This window comes from Corythoichthys intestinalis, chromosome 16, assembly GCF_030265065.1.
Source record: "Corythoichthys intestinalis isolate RoL2023-P3 chromosome 16, ASM3026506v1, whole genome shotgun sequence".
Taxonomy (NCBI): domain Eukaryota; kingdom Metazoa; phylum Chordata; class Actinopteri; order Syngnathiformes; family Syngnathidae; genus Corythoichthys; species Corythoichthys intestinalis.
Window position 1 is genome coordinate 24,280,020 of NC_080410.1, and position 20,291 is coordinate 24,300,310.

Sequence of the window (20,291 nt, forward strand, 5' to 3'; positions counted from 1 at the left end):
CGATCCCAGAACCGTGAGGTGGACGTGCGAACCTGCCTGTCTCGCCTTCATAATGTGAATTATCTTTAAGCAAGAATAATGCAAAAAAATGCTTATCTTTATCAAATGCTTCATAGAGTGAGTCCACTCAAATTCACTCACGCTTTGATGCTCATGATGCCGAGAACAGCTTCTCACTTACACAATGAATTGGCACAGCACACTTCAGACTGGGCTGGAAGTTTAACGATGATTAATATATTTGTGCCTTTAATTGTTGAGCTACCGAGGCTTTTCAGGCCAGATCAAAGCTACAAACCCGTCAATCATCGTTAACGTTAAGAACCAAACGCTAGCTGCACTGGTGACCAAGAAAAAGTTTGGTCGCACTGCCTAGCCCTAGCAGGAGAGAGGGTGAGAGGCTGTGGCGCTGTACGAGTATGAGACAGAAAAACATGAATGTATTTTTTAAATTAAAAACCTGATCCTTTTCACCCGATTCTGATCTTCTGAAAAATGGCGTGCTCGGGGACATCCTTAATTTACATAATGCAGGCTTGCTGTATATAAAAGGGATCCAGGATCTGCAGACTTGCTGCTTTTATGAAGTAAAACAAAAGTTTGCATGTTAACTCATTCACTCCCAGCCATTTTCACCGGAGCAAGGCCCTTCGCTCCCGGCCGTTTCACTGGATTTTGACTGATTTTGCAAGGCCCACAGAAAATTCTGTTCCATTGCTATATAAACATGGAACCCACTAAAAGAAAGATTACTCTTTTCTTTCAGCAGAAAAAAAGTTAGTTCATCTTTTTCCATTCTTTAGAAATCAGCATTAGAAAATAGCTTAATTTGAGCAATTTCCCAATTTCTGATGAAAAAAAACAGAGAAATTGAGCTTTTTGTAAAAGCATACATTTCAAACATAACTTTGACTTTAACATAGCTATTTTTCACTTTTGTGACATCCCAAACATCTGAATAATGTTTTCGTTCAACAAAATAACAAACAACAAGACAAATAGAGCTTTTGATCGCAAAGTAACAATTTATTACACATAACTAAACTATTGAACTGTTGAACTATTTGTGCACATAACAACGGGGACGGCTCTCGGCTGCTCCCGGTTGAATGAGGTGGCTCCCAGTAATCTGATGAGTCCGGATCAAGATCAGTCTCACTTTTTTCTTCATCATCTTCATCGTTGGTTTCAACCTCGGGCTCAGGAGTAACGCAACTTGAGCTCCGCAGAACGCGTGTGGAACCTGACGCTGTTGCGGCCATCACAGGCTGTCTCATCAAGATAGATTTTTTTGAATCCTTCTTTGACGATGGTTTCGTTTTCTTTTCAAAACACTCCTCCAGTGTCGTTTGCCTTTTTTTTCTCCGATCGTTCTCCACATTTTTTTCAAATTCTCACGCGTCTTCACAAGATCCCTCCAGCCTTCGTTTCCTGACTATTTTTCTTCACTTCCTTTCTTGGCCCGAGATCAGTTCTTACAAAATGCGCTAGTGTCCTCCAGTGGCCAGTTTTATTGCTTTAAAATGAGTTTTGAGCATTGTGCATTGCAGTTTAGGTGCAACAGAACCTAGAGATGCCTCTTGTCCAAAAAAATGTAAAAGACGTATACATGCGTTTTTGGGACACTGAAACAGTTAGAAAATAGAACATATTTATACGTTTTGGGAGCAAATGAGTTAAAAAAACAAACAAAAAACAATTGCACGTCTAGCAATGTGACTATTGCGCATGCACAGATTGTGATGGTCAAACGATACATTGTACAGGCCTAGTCTTATTTATGTCTTCCTTAGTTGTCTCCCATGATTATCATTTTGGCTCAAACAATGCGGTGCAATCTGACACCGCTGCACCTTGAACCGTTAAGAGTTAAACCTTAAACGAGGTTGATCTGACCTCTTTTGCTGCCATTCATATTACCCGTCTTTTCAATTTGTAAATAATCTTCTTCTTAATATTAATCTTTTTGTTTAAATCTAGAAAATGTTTTTGTGTTGAGCATTGAAAAACTTTTTCTTTACATACAGTCATGTAAAAAAATTACAACATCCCATTAAATATTCAGTTCTTTATTAAGAAACGTTCAAATATCAATGTCTGATCTTGTTTTTCTTTATCTCTGGAAAAGAGGGATTTAATTGCAGGTAAGCAACAAAAATTAACATTGTTCTACTCATTAAACCAAATATATCAACAAAAATGCATATTCTAACTGAAGAAAAAGTTAGGTCACCCTACCACCTAATAGCTAGTGTTACCCCCTTTGGCTGAAATAACTTCAGTGAGACGCTTTTTGTAGGCATCTACTAGTCTTTGACATCGTTCTGAAGAAAGTTTGCCCCACTTGAGGAGTTTCTTTGCACGTACAGCCCGTTTCAAGTCACCCCAAGGCATCTCAATAGGATTAAGATCTGGGCTTTGACTCAGCCTTCTAGGACTCTCAATTTCTTCATTTTCAGCCAGTCTTTGGTGGATTTACTAGTATGTTTTGGGTCATTGTCATGTTGCAGAGTCCAGTTTTGCTTCAGCTTATTTTTTTCACAGATGATCTCACATGTTCCTCAAGCACCCTATGATACGCGATAGCATTCACGGTGGATTCTATGATGGTGAGCTGGCCAAGTCCTGCTGCAGCAACGCATCCCCAAACCATGACACTTCAACCTCGATGCTTTACAGATTGTATCAGGTTCCTTTCCTGGAATGCTGTATTGTGTTTACACCAAACATTTCCTATGTTCTGGTGTCCAAATAATTCAATTTTGGATTTATCTGTTCAAAGAACATTATTCCACAAGTCTTGGTCTTTGTCTACTACATTCCCTCTGGCAAACTCAGCTTGGCCTTCATGTTCTTCTTGGAGAGTATAGGTTTCCTCCTCGCACACCTCCCATGAAGGTTATACTTGTGAAGTATCTGATTCTAGAGGCATGCACTTTCACATCAACAGTAGCAACAGCCTGCTGTAGGTCCCGTGATGACAATTTAGGGTCTTTGGAGACTTCTTTTAGCATCTTGCGGTCTGCTCTCAGGGTGAACTTAATTGGACGGCCAGACCAGGGCATGTTGGCAGTTGTTTTGAAAGTCCTTCACTTTTAGACTATTTACCAGACAGTAGAATGGTTGATTTTATATTCTTTTGAGATCTTCTGAAATCTCTTACCAGACTCATAAGCATCTACAATCTTCTTTCTGAAGGCCTCAGACAGCTCCTTTGATCTCACCGTGTTTTATCTCACTTCAACAGTCAGAAGCACCCCAAACTAAATGTGGTTTAAATAAGGCAAGCCCCCTTCAAAACACTGGGTAATGATGTTGTTATCATGTGCACCTGATGTGATACACCGGTGTGATTTTAGCCATTTTAAGTGGGATTGAATGTGGGGGTGTCCTGATGTATTCCTACCAGAAATGTATTTAAAATTACATTTTACATAGTTATTAAAAAAAAAAAAAAAAAAATTCAGTTTTAATTGTTCATTTCCACAACTTGAATCGCTCAAGATTGTTAGAATTGATATTAAAAATCTATAAGACCAAATATGTTAGAAAACACGCAGGCTTCCATGGGGTGTCCTATTTTTTCACATGACTGTATGTGTTGTATATGTGTTAGGAAAAATGGCTAAACATGTAGTTTAGCGCCATTAAATCCTTCAAATTGTATTTGATGTAGAATACAAAAAAAGTAGTTAAGCTATATTCATTGCAAACAAAGCTTGTATGAATGGATCTCTCTTTCCCTATAAGTCCTGTGATTGATAGTCGATTGGTCTAGTGCCGGCATCCCTCAGCTCGTCTGAAGTCAGCTGTTCCATCTCCTTCGTGACCCTGGACATTATGTGGAACATGTTTACTTCCTTATATAGATTGCAGTTTGTTGAACTGTCAATCAGTGTATTTACCTAACAATGTGGTGAGGAATGTCATCAAACATACATGCCTTTCATCATTTATTTTTCCAAACATCGACGTTTGGCTTGTTTCTAGCAGGACTATGGCCTCCACCGAAGTGACGTCACCGTGTCTTCAAAAGTGTTGCAGTGATCCACCTGGGGGAAAAAAATCACGTTGGGTAAATGTAAACAGACACTTGAAGCACAAAAAACAATTCACTAATCGCTGGAGAAGCAGCACCACCTGGTGGTCACACTTAGTTAATGCTCCTTAACAATGTTTGTGTAATGCATTATGTACAGATAAAATGCAAAAATGATGCACTAGTTTAATGTTGTGCAGCTGTGTGTACTAGGTCTGAGAGAGGCAATCTTACACATACTGTATTACTATGAAACATACATACACTCACTCACAGTCATTGAATGGGCTCACCAAGGCCTACTGAGTTGAAGGCCTTCATAACATTATCAATCTTTCATCTTCACTCAATTGCAGCAGTGGCGGTGGCGGCCATGTTAAGATTAAGTTTGCTAATCCTCACAAACTGTGATCTGTGCAGAGGCAGTGGCAGCTCTCTGGCTCCCTCCTCTCTCTGAGTCCAACCACAACACCGACAAACCCTGGATATGATTTCTCAATCTTGTCTGCCATTAAAGGTTTCATATTAACTGACTCTTGTGTGCCATTCGGCCGATACTATGTTTGCTTCGATTATTGAAAACAGGACCTTTTTTTTGTCGGTAACCAGTAAATTCCCCAGTAAAACCACTGTTACTACTAGTTGTACTACTATAACTACAACCACCATTACTAGTTGTCACGAGCCAGGAAAAAGGGCTGATAAAATATTCAAAAACTGTATAGCAGGTTTATTTTCACCCGATATTATGTTTGTTTCAACAGTTATAAGGAGAAACCGGATTCCCAGTAGTAATAAATTGATGCTAGTACAATACTGCTGTTATTACTAGTACTTATGCGCAAGTAAAAATAGCTAAATGAAAACCATGAAAGACCTAAGCAGAATCAGTTTAACATGGTACCACTATGTTTCATCCAAATAGTTAAGGGATCCACTCCAGTCCCCTGTCAAATTAATATGGTAGTAGTAGTAGTAGTAGTAGTAGTAGTAGTAGTAGTAGTAGTAGTAGTCCTAGTAGTAGTACCACCAGTAGCAGTAAAAGTAGTACTCCTACTACTAGTAGTGGCAATACTAGTTGTATTAGTCTGTAAGCAAGTCAAAATGGCTGACCTAAACCCACAAAATAGTAAAGCAGGATCAGTTTAACATAGCACCACTGTACTCAGTAGAGTAAAATGCAAACAAATTTACAGCAGTCTCTTAATTTATAACACATTTCATAAACTCTTGATTCATTTAATTTACATTTCAGGTCACATTTTGTGTATCTTGCAAAACTAGTTTGCTCGCCCTACCTCTTAAACCAAGCCTACCACCGAGGGTTGGATGCCGTCTAATTCCTGAAACAACCTAGCGTCACGGTGCGCTAACAACACGGTTTTCATCGAAAAAACTACTTGCTTAAAAGCATATCGAAACATTATAGGGGAGATAATCTCGTCAAAATAAGAATTTAATGATAATGTTTTTAAATAATTAAGTTAATGTGGAACATCTTTTGGGAAGTGGCACGTTTCCAGCAAATACACCAGACCTTATTATTCAACACACGCATTGGCTTCGGCTTTAATGTCGTGTTTTCTTTAATTCTTTTTTCGTGGTGCATTGTGACTAAATATAAATTTTAACAAGCCGGGCGAGACCAATATAAGCTTATCGGGCCATTCGCATCGAAAGCAACCCGCTCGCCATTGTCGCTTCTTTAACGGCGTCACTCATGGCGTTATTGCCCTTTTGGGCTAGAATGACAATTTAATAACTGCTATACGTCTTTCAATTTATTGACAGGGGTGAGAACATGACTTCATTTATTTGACGTGTTGTTTCGTGGAAGAAAAAGGAAAAAGCCAACGTTAGCCCACGTTAGCAAGTTAGCTTATCCTTAGCGTGTTCCACACACATGTGCAAAACAACATAAGCGCTGCACTTCAGAGAAAAACTCTTGGACGCAGAAATACACTCGACGTCGCTCCGTTGAGTCGTTTTATAAAAGAGTATCATCGGGCAAAGTTGGTCTCGCCTGACCCACCCTTTTAACAGCGAGAGGTTCGGAGACACGCTCTTCTCTGATGCTTTACTGCATTTGACGTTTGTTTACGCTGATTCCACAGTTCCGCCAACCCCCTTACAACCATTTCTCTCGATTCATATCACTCCGCGCGACGAAACAAAATACATACATCAAAGAATTTTATGGTCAAATTCATACAAGAATGGAGCCTTTCTCTACCATTTGCTCCAAAGATTCCATGGCATGCAACAGATGAGTCTAGCTAAAGAGTTTCTCTTTTCGAACATTAAACACGAACTAGCTTCCTCAAGCGGGCTCCTTCACTTCGTATTTGCCATAGGGATGAAGTTTGTTTTACTCGTACGAATGACGTTCAATTGTGATGTTACTTTGTTACAAAGTACCATAAACTCTTAAATAGGACATGCTTTTTTAGTTATACGGTCATTGTATAGCCGCTTCCCATTTCTCTTTCGAGGTTTTATTTCAATATTTTTACATTAACACCTGGAATTTATAAATAGTAGCGTCCAAACGAAGCCCGGCACTACTTTCTTGGTTATACGAGACGTCATTACAATTGACACCCAAGTCCTCCAATCATAAAATTACATGCTCTTAGCAACAGCAAAATTGTGCTCTCGTCCAATCCGCATCGAGAATGATCGTCGCTAGCGCTCGTGCTATCTCGCCATCCCATTGGCCGTTTCGTTCGTCATTTATCTTAGCCTTGTGGACCTTGTAGTTCAAATCCATTCGCTTTGAACGCGACGTTCTGGGATTCATACTATATATCCCACAATCCCCTGATGAAGGCGAGTAGTAGCGTGCGCGCGGCTGGAGGCGGAGCGCTTATATAAAGCCGAGCTCCCTCCACTGGAGCGGCACTCTAGACGCTGTTTTGACGGCAAGACGTCGTCTCTGGGCGGACGAGCGATTGTGACAGCGGCGAAACGGTTAACAGTGTCAAACCCCTAGAGGAGTGTCGTTTAGTCAGTAAATTGACTTTCTGACACTTTTTTTCTCACAACTTTTTTTCAGGGGGGCGTATTTACACGTAATAGTGGATATTTGTCAGCTACATAGTGGCTAAAGAATCATTTGACAAACTTTTTTTTGTTAAATAATAATTATAAGGGATTTTAAAATGCGCTAAACGCTACAAGGAAGATAATTGGAGCATCGCCATGACAGAACCAGCGGAGCAGACCGACCACCTGAAAAGTTCGACCAACCCATCAGGTGGGAGCAGCAGCGGCGGCGGCGGTTCCAAGCATCTCCCAGCCGGCCACCGCGCTGCACCGCCGCACAACGGCGACAGAGGGCGCCAGAGGGGCGGCAAGCACCACCAAGATGTCAACACCGTCAAGTTGAGGGGTGTGTGTCCCGGAAACGAGTCTCCCAACGCCGGGGACGCGCCGCCGGGAGGGCTTCACGTCGATTCGGACACCGGTCTGGTGGTGGACAACCGCCTGGGAAGGAAGCGTCACCGGCGCCGCGCCGCCAAGAAGAAGCGCAACTGGAAACCCTACTACAAACTTTCCTGGGAGGAGCGGAAGGCGCTGGACGAGCGAGAAACCGCCCGGGCGTCCCGCCTGCGCGAGGAAATGTTCGCCAAGGGGCTCCCGGTGGCTCCTTACAATACCACCCAATTCCTCATGGACGAGCACGACCGTGAGGAGCCGGATCTCAACACTGAAGCGTGGCGACCGGACGATACGGGCAGCGAGGAGGACCTGTTCGAGCACGACGATGAGGACGACGACGACGGGAGCGGTGGCGGCGGCGGAGGAGGCGGCGGCGGAGGCGGTGGAAGCAGCGACGGCATCGGAAGGCCGGGCAACGCTGGCGGGGAGTTTCTCCAGCGGGACTTTTCCGAGACCTACGAGATGTACCACGTCGAGAGCCTGCAGAACATGACCAAGCAGGAGCTGGTCAGGGAGTACCTGGAGCTGGAGAAGTGTATGTCCCGCCTGGAGGAGGAGAACAACCGATTGAGGCGCGCAGCCGTGGAGCCCGGAGGTGGCGGAGGAGGAGGCGGCATGAGCGTTGAGGAGCCTCTGGCGCGCCTCCGGGAGTTGGAGCGGGAGCTGGAGAGACTCAAGGCCCAGAATACAGAGCTCCTGCTGAGGAGCCAACCCGCCACTGACAATTAGGGACGCTTGGAGAAACATCCGCAACAAGGTAATAAAAACAAAATGACTTTCTCCTATATGGACTTGATATGATTCGGGGTTCAACGTTTGACCTGAGGTTCAAGGAAAACAATACAAAGTAACTTTTTTTTCTTAGCTGGACTTTCCCCCTCCCACACAACATTTGTCCCACGGAAAAAGTCAATGCAGAAAAAATGTTCTTAGTTATTTTTTGGATCAACGTCTGCTTGTCAATGTAATTAAAATAATTTTTGAGGGTCAAAACCATACAAAAAAAAAAGAAAATTTAAAAACGTGCTGGGCGATATGTTGATATAGAATATATATAGTGAGATGCTGACACTTAGTATTACAAAACAGGGTACAAAAGATGTTATAAATCACCACTCAACACAAAAATATGGTACATGAATAAGAGTGAATGAAAAAGAATGAGGTCACTAATTCAACATTAACCCGCTAAAAAGACAATAAAAATGTAATGACCCTCTATAAAAGGTATGGTGTGCATTAATTGGGAAAACATTCAAAAATTTGTTATATCGTGCCATATCGTTATTATGATATAGAATGGGGCCATACTGTGATATTTGTTTTCCATATCGCCCAGCACTATTTTTTCCTATTAAAATTTTGAACTTTGATTTTTTTTTTCCGGCAAATGCTTGGTTTTTTAGTCATTTAAAATACTTTTGTCAACATTTAGCCCATGTAAATAAAAAAAAGTAATAATAAATAACGTTTCTGTTTCTGGGCATTACATTTTTTTTTAAACATTTGGGCAAAGGTTAGGTTCATAAATTCATCAACGACCTCTCATCTAGACTTTTTTATTTTTGGCCCAATGTGAAATTAAGTCACTGCAAAACCAACAATTTTTTGTATTTCCAGTGTTATTTGTAACCCCTTTTTTGTGTTATTTTACAAACTTTTTGTTTCATTTGTCCATCAGAGCAAGATATGGCAAACAATCAGGCCAGTCAAGTCCAATGTTGAGCATTTTAAGTTTGTTTGTCCATGAAAGTTCAATAAAAAATCGTATTAAAGTGTGTCAATCGCTATACATTTTTTGACTGCTCATTAATGAGTAAATCTGTGCTGACAAAGTGGTACGGGAAAATAACTATTGCAGGGTTATAAATAGTAGTGCAACGATTAATCGAGTAATTAGATTAGAAAAAAAAGCATCGAATCAAATTTTGCTGCTTTGAGTATCAGTTTGGAGTGGTATAATGGTTTTGAAAGAAACTGAGTATAATATTCGTAGCTCGTTTAACATGGCTGAATCCAGCAGCTCCCTGTTAAGACCAACAAAAGGTAAGTTTTTGTTTGCGCTTGTTTTACAGATGTTTGAATGATTAGTGAAAAGCATAAAAAAAAAAGGGTTAGAATTTTATAGCATTTAAGCTAGCAAGTTAGTTTGCTATGCAAGTTAGCCAATAGATCTTTTGTTGTACTTAGATCATTTTTTTATTGTATACCATTTGAGGCAAAGCTCAGGTATTTTAATTTTTAAATGAAAGTGCCATTCTGCGTAGCTTGAAGGAACACCCGGGAATTTTATTTGGTATTTGCATTTAATGCTCTTCTCAAAAGTGCAATCTTAGTAAGCCTTAGTTTTACATCTCCAAAATTCTGCAATGCATTAAATGTTCCCAATCCGATTTATCGATTATTCAAACTCGTTGATTAATCAACGGCTAAAATAACCGATAGCTGCAGCTCGTTACAAATGTTATCTGACAAAAGAACCAGCATTCGTAGCCTCAACATACCTGAAAATTCTAGTGCTGCAACGATTAATCGATTAACCCGAGTATTCGATTAGAAAAAAATGTTCGAATTCAATTTTGTTCCTTCGATTATTCGTTCAATTAAAGTGGCGCTGGAATGGTTTATTTTAAAAGTGAACTGTCCTCTAGCCTGCCTCATTTCACATGGTTGAATCCAAATGCTCCCTGTTAAGACCAATGTAAGCCAATGTATGTTTTTTTTAATGCATTTGTAAATTAGTTTATAGATATATTTAGCCGTTTTTGGTGGGAATATGTGTCTGAACCATTTAAGAGCATTGTAAAAAATAAAAAAAAAAGTTAGCATTTAAGCTAGCGGACTTTTGTTCTTTTGTTGCACATAGATCCTCGTTTTTTAAATTTTTTTTAATACCGTTTGACGCTCAAATCAAGTGTTTTTATTTTCCATGTTCCTTATCCGATTACTCGATTATTCGAACTAACTAGTTCATCGATTAATCGACTACTGAAATAATCGATAGCTGCAGACCTAGAAAACTCACCAATACCAATTGCAGAAAGAGCTGCCGCGGAAAATCCCAGGAACTCATGGTTGGAATATAACAGGAAGTCAGCCATTTTGGGTGGAAGCAGCCATTTTTGTTGATAGTTGTACTGTACACTTGGAATGCTCCAATTAAAAAAAAAAAAAAAATCAATGTCATTCACTGATTGACATTAATTGGGTGAAAATTCATAACATGTAAAAGTTAAACAGGAAGTCAGCCATTTTGGTTTGGGTCCACTGATCACTGCTTCCAGCTGAAATACTGGGTGCATCCTCCCCCGTGGGCCACTGGAGGGTGCCACTGAGCGATTCAAGAAATAAAAACTCTTGTTTTAAACATACTTCAGTTTATTTACATCATATATATATATATATATAATAAGCTAAGCAGAGTTATACTCATAAGCCATTCCAAAAATGTACACACAAAAGGGACAATATGTCACATATTTAGTATGTACAACGACAACACATGAGCGACACCTTTTTAGTTTACACCACGTAGGAGAGTGCATAGTGTGCTTTTCTTTGTCTTTTGTTCCCCCTTATCAATTCATTGTACACATCTTTGGAGGTGAGCATAGGAAGCAGGAGATAAGCCAGCACGGCACAGTGGAACATTCCATAAAGGAGGCACTTGTTTGAAAATACAGAGGTTGTGAGGTTTGAAGTCACGTGACCAGGAAGTGACGAGAGAAGTGTTGACGTAGCGAAGCTATAGAGCTATCACAATTGACTATCCTGACACAAAAAGGCCTTCGTAAACTGTGACGTCACAATACAAAATATATATATAATACTGTTTATATAAACAAACAATATATTAAGGGAACATTTCAAGTCATGTCCGGAAAAGGAAATGTTTGTAAACCATTAAAAAAAGGAATATTATTATTATTAAGGTTAAAAACAAAACATTTATATGTACAATTTAATAATAAGGCTTTATACAAATGTTACAAGACAAAAAAAAAAAAAACTGGTGAAAAAGTAGCAAATTGTGGCCTCGTAAATATTTCAGTGTCTTTGACGGTGGTAGACATCCATTCATGTGGCTCTTATCCTTCTGTTGTAAATTTAAATTTGTTTGTCACTAGTTGACATCCAATACATTTGAACAGGATTGGATGTGTATCACCGTCAATGGCAGCCAATGAGTTAAAAATATTCAGTTTTTTTCTCCTCTTCTTCTCTCCCCCTAAAATAAAAAGCACCGTTTCCCAAGGAAAATTCATGCAGCAAAGAGACCAGGAACTTTGCAAAAGTCTTAGGACGCCAGCAAAGTGGCACGCATTGTTTTACTATTAGTGTCTAAACCTATCAACAGCTCAGTTAATGTATGTATAATGTTACAGTGTCTTACAATAACTTGATCCACATGAAAGTGCCATAAAGTGGCAGGGAACTTTTTTTGTCGTTGTTGTTGTTACGTCATTGACATCTTGCTCTGTCATACCTTAATCGTTCCTGTCTTCCCTCTTGGACTCTTGCCGTAAATGGCTGCTAAAATAGTTCAATTAATTGTATTTTCTTAAAAGAAAACAATGTTTTTGTGTGCGTTTTTTTCCCTTACTGAATTCAATATGAATCAAACGGTGACCTTAAAGGCAAATGTACTTTGCAAACCTTTTTCGAATTTTATGCATGCTGGTGCCGTGTTATTTTGGTTGTACTGTGACATGGATAAAATAAAATGTTTACAACATTTTAAAAAAGGAACTTTCTTGCCTCTGCTGGTCATTGGTCTCCATTGATGTGATTTCTCCACAAAGGATTAAAATTCCTGTATGGCATTAAAACAGATCTAGCGGCGACCCAAAACTTTTGCAAAGTTGTGGTAGTGACATTGAGGTCCGGGCGTATCTCCACCCTATGAAAGCACACAAATGAAGAAGTCACACAAACAAGAAAGCTTTGGCAATGGTCTTAGATTATAAAATAATGGGGGCATAGTGGGCGACCAGCCTGGATTCTTCCATTTGCAACCTTGACGACGTATTTCTCTTCGGGGACACCGACTAGACGAAGATTCTCCTCGGTTGCTTCCGGATGACGTGATCTGCCGCTTAAAGGTACTGATGGAACCTGGATGTGGGCAGCTGACGGCCGGAAGACACTCGTTCCACGCCGTCGTCGTCCCGAGGTGGCGCCGTTTTGGGGGTGAGGGCACAGAGCTGTAACTCAGTCGTGGCGAGCGGCGGCCGCTTATCGCTAGTCACCTCGGTGGGCGATGCCACCACAGTGTGTCGGCGCCAGGCGCGCTTTTTCCGACGGCTCTCGGGTGACAACGGCTTGCGCATGCCCACGCTGCGCAGGTCGTCGGCCGAGCCTAACAGGCGTGCGCGCACCTGCTCCGCCAGAGATTTAGCTACCGGAGCGAATGAAGCCGCCTCGCCGGATGGCGGCGGCGGGGCTGCCGTCCTGACGCGGGATTGGCGAAGATTCTCCTGGCTGCTTCCCAATGATGTCTTAGTCCTCGTCCTGGGAGCGTTGTCGCCCTCTGGTGAGGCGCTCGGGGCGGGGATCTCCAGCAGGTCAAGCGGGTGGGCTTTCATCTTATCGCTTTTGAGCTTCTTTCGCGCGAGGGTGTCGCACTGGATGAGCTTGTGCGAGTTGAAGGAAGGCCGCGAGTGCACCCTGTGTGAAGAAGACGTGGACGACGGTGTGGTGGAACGCGCCCCTCCGCCACCACCGCTGTCGTCCACCCTCTCCGGCGCGACCACCGTGACCTTCGAGGGTTTGCGGGGAGGCGTCGGAGGCTTCACGGGACGCTCCCGTGAGGCGAAGCCGCTCTCGTTGTCCGTTTCGCTCACCAGCTCGCTGTGCTCGTCGTCGGCGTCCTCAGCCCCCAAGCTGCGGCCCAACGTGGACAGCGTGGAGTAGCCCGATACGATGGAACGGGCGTCTGCCCTTACTCCAGCCTCCTCTTCCTCTTTCCCACGCTGTACCACCGCCTGCTCTTCTTTCACCTCTTCTTTCTCCCCCGCGTCCTCCTCTTCTTCGTCGTCGTCATCCTCTTCTCCCTCCGCGTGTGGAGCGCCCTCTCCCACTTCTTCCTCCTCCGCCTTGACGGGCTCGTGCTCAGAGTCGTCGTCTGTGCTACTGCCCACCCGCCGAGCGTTATGACGCTTGCGCCGCTTGCGACCCGTCACCGCAGACATGATGGACAGAGTCAGGAAGTCCTTGGCGGTGAGGTCCTTCTTCGACCCCCAGGAGCCCTGAGGAAGGGGCATGACGCTGGATTATGCAACTCTACTGACAGTGGATTATTACTCATTTATTTTTGGTCGGCAAGGTAGCAGTTCACCTTAATTATACTAGTGAGAGGTGCTCAGATTTTGCAAAAAATCTTCAAAGCTTGTCTGACAGAACATTTGAGTGGTTATCGAAGTACTTAATAAAGTGCAGGTAACTTCAAATTTTGAGTTTGGACTAGTTAACTGAAGTCGAGTTTACTTACAATTTTGAGTTTAATATTTAAGGGAACCTTGGACCTAAAGACGAATAGGCTCTAGTAAGCCACAATTGTTCTCTATTACGAAAATGTTATTAGAAACACATAACATATTAGGGCTGTCCCAAACGACAAATTTTCTCCCGATTAGTTAGCCGACTATTTTTACGATTACTCGACTAATCTAATAGTTAAAAAAAAAAAATTTTTTAAACTAATTTAGCAATTAATTTTTTGTTCACGCTTATCAATTCACAAAAACATTTTGGAACACTTAAATTATTTATTTAAGTACAAATAAACACGTAAATAACAATAATAAATCACAAATAAACAATGAGTTCAAATGCTGATAGAATTAACTAGTGCAAATGAATGGAATGTAACCAGATTCAGAACACTGACTTCGCCTTTCCAACATGATTCAAAACAATTCTTAAAAAACACCAAGGATTAATTTTATAGTATAGTACTATATACAATAGTATTATAATAATTATACATTGCCAATCAGATTTTTCATAAAGGGTGTCAATTTAAAGGTATTCTTAGTGTAGAACCTGAATCCTGAAGTGTGTGGGATTAACTCAAGAAATCGTTATTTATATGAAGAACATGAGATGCTTTTATTTTGAAATGTTCACCGGAAGTAAGTTCGCTAAACAGCAAACTTCAGCTTTACACTTCACAAAAAAACACTTTTTGTCGTTGCATGTAGTGTCAGTAATAGATTTTTTTCCCCATTTTTTTCGTTTGCAAATGCTGTTAACCAGCGATTTTTCATGTTTAAAGTGTCTTTTAACCGCAAGTTTGCTTTCACCAGACGACTGCCAATGTTTTATAGCAGACTAAAGTTCGTTGCCTTTTCCCCCCATTCACCTCAGTGTAGCAGTGCTAACGTTACAGTGTTTAATATAGATGTGTTTTCTTATTTTGTATGTCTGAACTTTAATTCTACAGCATGTTGATAAGAGAAAGGAACTGGAGTCTCGTATGCCATCATCAGCATGCATGCACGCACGTGCGCGCGCAGCGATAAAACACAGCCGTGAAAATTACCGCCTTCATTTTTATTTGCCGTGCGATAAATGGACTCATTGCATATCGCGACAGGCTTAGCGACTTCAATAAAACATGTCGTTAGTTAGTTAGATGGACTTACAAATTGGGTGACGGCGCTTTAGGTGTTTATTCACGGCCGATGTGCAACCAAGCTTGGCATTGAAGAGACAGGACACAAGAGTGTACCCTCCTTTGTTTCTATGAAATAAGTCAATGTTTTGGACACTGGTGCGCTTTTTTGGCTTTGTGCCGCTTTCCCCACTTGCATACAGAGCGTCCGACATTCTGAACTTTCCACGCATATAATTTTTAAACCCTTCATTAACCGTCGACGGGATGTTGTGCTCGTCGACGGATTTACGTCATCGATGACGTCGACTATGTCGATTAGTCGGGACAGCTCTATAATACATTGCCATTGATTTAAAAATCTATAACATTTAGTACATGTTTTGACCTACGGAGGGCGCCATGTTTTATGCGCGCAATGGACGCTCGGGGTGATGACGTAGTTTGTCTACCAGGTTACTGCAATTCCTTCTACGCGGCGAGGCATCCAACAAATGGGCACATCGGTTAAAAGCGGCGAGTACTTACTATTTATGTTTTAATTGAGTCTTTTATTACCTTTTCATTGCCTCAAAATACTTTTTGCATGTGTTTCCCTCTCATACTTTTAAGCATTTGGTTTTCTTGTGGTAGCTTTAAAGCAGATTGTTGATCTGTTGACCACATTAGTCAAATAGCATATTTAAAGCACCCTTTTTTGATTTTATTACGTTTAAGTATTTTCTTAAGGCATCATTAGTATGTTCTGTCTGTATGCATCTAAACAAAACAAGATGAAAACGCACGGTAGTGCTTAACGTGTCAAATTCGTGTCTTGTTGGACATTTCGCCAGTGTAGCACATTTTGGCAGACCACTGTTTTTTTCCTACTTTAGTCTCATCCCATTCCGTTTATCCTGTTCATTTTGCTTTTGCTGCTCGTTTTGTGAAATATGTGTGAGTGCTATCATGCTCATTCATGTTCCTCTCGGGTTCAAATTGAAAGGGGTGAACAGATGACATGTTTATGTCTCTAGAGTAATACTCTGGAAGCCCGGCAGCGTAACCATGAGACATCACCGCCTTGCGACGTCAACAACAATGGCGACCTACTAGTTAAATTGATTTTACAAATTGTATAAAACCGAAAACATCAAGAAGGGTTTCACTATCAAATTATTTTAACTTATAATAATGTTTATCTTTTAAGAACTAGAAGTCTTTCTATCCGTGGATCCCTTTAAAGTTTTCTTATCCAAACTTTAAAAGTAAAAGTGAAATAGCAGAACTTGAAATTTCAAGTCAACCAAAGTTTATTTTTTATACAGTGTAATTTCACACAATTATAATTACATTAGCCATATCTTCTCTAAAAACCTGAACGTGCCAAATAAAAAATATCAGTCATGCCCGTTGCTTTCATGTTTCATTGTATGTCAATATTTGTATTTTTATATCAAACAAGCAATATGAGCATAGGTGAAGTTCAGTTTTTCAAAAAAAAAATATTTTTAAGAAGATCGAGAGCTGTATCTAAAAATGATGCGATAGAGAAAAACTGAAGAAAACAAGAGCTCTGTTTTGTATTCAGTATCTAAAAAATACTTAAAAACAGTGGTCAGACCAGTGCTGTCATCAAAGATGACAATAACCAAAATATTTATTCAACGAACACTTTTTTCATGACAACAGACGATAACGAGCTAAAAATGTGTTTTGGGAGACTAAAACATTACGGCCTGAATGCCAGTTAGTGTCTGACGAGAACGAGACCAAAATGCGCAATAATTTCCATCACATGTTCACAATGTGTGACATTTTATGTGTAGTTAGCCTGCATCACAGCAGTATGTGGTTGTGTCACTTGTGACGTGCCCCCCCCCCCCGACTAAACAGTGTCATCTCCAGTCACTCAGCTTGTAAACACAGTAAGATTTGTTTTCTTATCTTGGCCAGAGAGGACATACAATGTTGCTTTAGCCTTTAACGGTCTGTGCTGAGTGATCATCACACACTAAATACAACTCGTAGCGTTAGCATAGCATTCGTGTTCGCATTAGGGTCATGCTAAGGGCGAGCGTCCTCTTAAACTCTAGGATAATTTTACATACAGTACGTGGTGTCCAGGTGGGTATAATTATTTGAAAACAATGTACTGTTTTTTTTTCCCTTGAGTGTGTATTATCTCCAGGTTAGCGTTGTCCTTGTAGACACTACAATATGTGCTCTTCTGTCAATGTTCATTCGAAATAGTTGGAAACATTTATTAACGGTGTTTTTTTTGTTGTTATTTTCCAGACGAAAACATTTTTAGTAAAAGTTAACTAAAATTAGACTAAATTAATCTTGAGTTTTCATCAACAAAAACTAGACGAAGACAAACACATTTTGAGAGTTATAAAACACGACTAAGTGTTAGGCCATGTCTACACATAGCAGGGTATTTGGCAAAAAGATTAACTTTTTCTACAGTTTGGGCTATCATCCACCCGCACACGCACATTTAAACTTGGATTCTTAAGAGCTGCATCTAAACCAGGGGTCGAGAACCTATGGCTCGCGAGCCAGATCTGGCTCTTTTGACGGCTGCATCTGGCTCGCAGACAAATCTTTAATTATTTTTAAAAAAAGTTTCGCTATACTCCTTTGCGCATTGCGCGAAACGGCGATGGTCACCAGTCATATGCTGGTATTGTGCAGTAATGAGCAGACGTGACTTTTACGGCGTATGTTAACTTTTTTAATGCTCCGACATCACTCGCACAATTCGAACTAGATATCATCATATAGCAAGCTAGATGTGCTACGTTAGATCCCCCAAGTCCCATGCCATTGGCTGCGTAAGCCCAGGATGATCATGGGACACGTAGTCCGTATTCTACAACCGGTAACTAGAAAGCCGGTTCGCAGTAATTTTAGTGGGAAAGTGGCAAACATATATGTTGTTGTGTCTATCTATATTTTTATTTATCTATCAATCGCATTGGCAACGCAGATGAGGCAGAGACACTGTTCAAGTGGGGTCGCCGTATTCTGCTGGCGAAAATAGCGGCCGATGTGTGCATATTCGTGAAGTAAACTTTAGAGGTGCACGATAATTATCAGTCCGATAATTATCGGTCCGATAGTAGGAATTATGACGTCATCCCAATAAATCCGATAACAATATGTTATCGGGCCTGTGAATAATATTTTTGGCACGGTGTCGGATTGGGATGTGTGCGTTTGTTTCCACTCCTGTTTTGCCAGTATGCAAAGTTTTGTTACTGTTATACAGACTGTATTTTTCCTTCACTGAGTTATAAACCTTACTATGGCAATTACCAAATGTTTGCATTTTACAGTGTTATGTTTACAAGTTCTTGAGAGGCCTTTTGGTCATTGATAGGCTTGCTGTTTTATAATTGCCAGGTTAAGAAAGTTGTTTCATGGACCAAGACGACAAAAATCTCCTCTTCTTTTGCACCAAATGTTTTATTTGTTAACAAAGCACAATACCGGTTTGGTTTATGTTTGTTTTAGATCAGTGCTCATTGTTCAGATGAACACATCGTCAATGACTGATTGTGATTGACTCAAATTAAAGTGAAAAAATTAATATGGGCACTTTATTTGAAGTCAAAACTGTTCTTGTCTTTGTTTTGTTCATTATAATAATGTTCATGTCATCATGAAAATTCTGGTTTGGTCAAAGGCAAATCTATGCTGAATCAACCACTAGTATTTTTGACCTACAGGTGTTCAAAAACTCAGGTGAATATACATTGAAAAATTATATATATATATTATCGGTTATCGTATCGGTCTTGAGGAGCAGGAAGTTATCGATTTCGGTATCGGTTTTAAAAAGTGGATATCGTGCCCCCCTAGTAAACTTACATTGTTTTTAGTTTCATTTACTGTGTTTTTCAGCTAATTTTAGAAACCCTTTTGCGAAGATGGGAAAAAGAAAAACGACGAGGAGTATCGTACTTTTCAGCAGGAAATGACAGAGAAATTTGCCTTTGTGGAGCGCTTTTGACGACTTTTTGGATAAAGACCGTCATGATGTCAAATCAAATTGAGGCAACACAAGTGAAGGACATAAATGCGGCACCTTTTTTTCCTTTCGCTTTGGATAAGTCAACAGACGTAAGCAATTTATCCCAATTCAGCGTGATTGCAAGGTTTTGACAATGAAAGGGACAACAAGAGGGGAGGATTTATTCAAGTCCTTTACTGAGTTCGCTAAAGAAAAAAATCTACCAATGCGCCTTGAATCCTGTTTTTCCCCACCAAGTTTATGGTGGGGAAAAACAGGATTCAAGGCGCTTCGTGAACATGAAAAGAGACGCATCCTAAGTTTCTCAACGCCTGCATGAAGCCTAACACCACCAAGTATCAACCAGACTACAAAGCCATCAGCAAAACCATGCAGCACCAGAAGTCGCAATAATGATAAGAAATACTCATCATTGATTAGCAACAGCATAACAATGTTATTAAAAAGAATTCAGAGACTAACCCAAAGCCTTGTACTTTAAGTGTTGAAATTACATAAAATGCACACATTACTTGTATTATTAGTTTTAAACATTGTATGGCTCTCACGGAATTACATTTTTAAAAATTTGGTGTTAATGGCTCTATCAGCCAAAAAGGTTCCCGACCCCTGGTCTAAAGTGAAGATGTGTGAATTCTGCATTTGTGGCGCCATCATGTGGACACTGATAACGGAAGATTTAACAGTGGAAACCTCACATAGCGACAAACTTTGTCCCTACGTCACACGAGACCAACATTTACATTTGGAGTAAATTATACAGGTGTTTTTTTGCTTCCATTCATTTACAACCTCTTGCAGTGCTTCATATTGAAGAACACTTGCGAACGATGGGGGTATTATGGACAATTATTTTTCACGCATTGTTATGAATGTACTTAAAAATGAATAAATGCGGTTGGCTGTGGAAGCTTTTTTTTTTTTCTACAAACGTGCTGGTGTGGATGTAATTATTTTTTTCTCGATGTATTAGGGCAGGATCCTCAATTTTAAAAAACCCTGCAGGGTAAAGACATGGCCTAATAAGTATTATCATCTAAAAGACTAAGACGAAAATTAAAAGGGCTGCCAAAAACAACACTGCGTTGACTAAAACTAAACTAAATTAGTCGAGTTTTCGTCAACAAAAACTAGACGAAGACACACATTTTAAGATGACTAAAACATGACTAGGA

At 40.5% G+C, this 20,291-nt stretch overlaps 2 protein-coding genes and 1 long non-coding RNA gene across 13 annotated transcripts in view; 1 reads left to right on the top strand and 2 right to left on the bottom strand.

The window, feature by feature from the left end:
* Positions 1 to 1,055: 1,055 nt before the first annotated feature.
* Positions 1,056 to 6,365, bottom strand: LOC130904437 (uncharacterized). 3 transcript variants are annotated; one of them, XR_009060849.1, is made up of 3 exons: positions 6,273 to 6,365; positions 3,906 to 4,052; positions 1,056 to 3,831 (listed from the first exon to the last, which is right to left on the bottom strand). It is a non-coding gene; the product is annotated as an uncharacterized LOC130904437 (long non-coding RNA). The 3 variants fall into 3 exon arrangements; XR_009060847.1 differs by lacking the exon at positions 6,273 to 6,365 and adding an exon at positions 6,072 to 6,254; XR_009060848.1 differs by lacking the exon at positions 6,273 to 6,365 and adding an exon at positions 4,314 to 4,474.
* Positions 6,366 to 6,925: 560 nt separating this feature from the next.
* Positions 6,926 to 8,686, top strand: hexim1 (HEXIM P-TEFb complex subunit 1). The gene has a single exon (XM_057817850.1). It carries the CDS (start codon positions 7,241 to 7,243, stop codon positions 8,207 to 8,209), a length of 969 nt encoding a protein of 322 aa, XP_057673833.1. The 5' UTR covers positions 6,926 to 7,240; the 3' UTR covers positions 8,210 to 8,686.
* Positions 8,687 to 10,802: 2,116 nt separating this feature from the next.
* The window catches only part of arhgap23a (Rho GTPase activating protein 23a), a 120,080-nt gene continuing 110,591 nt past the window's right edge, over positions 10,803 to 20,291 (bottom strand). For 4 of the 9 annotated variants that reach the window (XM_057817848.1, XM_057817846.1, XM_057817843.1 and 1 more), the window contains one exon: positions 10,811 to 13,728. In XM_057817848.1, the coding sequence (XP_057673831.1) occupies positions 12,577 to 13,728 (1,152 nt within the window). In that variant the 3' untranslated portion in view covers positions 10,811 to 12,576. Of the gene's footprint in view, positions 13,729 to 20,291 lie in introns of all 9 variants that reach the window. The other 5 variants (XM_057817840.1, XM_057817841.1, XM_057817842.1 and 2 more) reach the window with 5 other exon arrangements.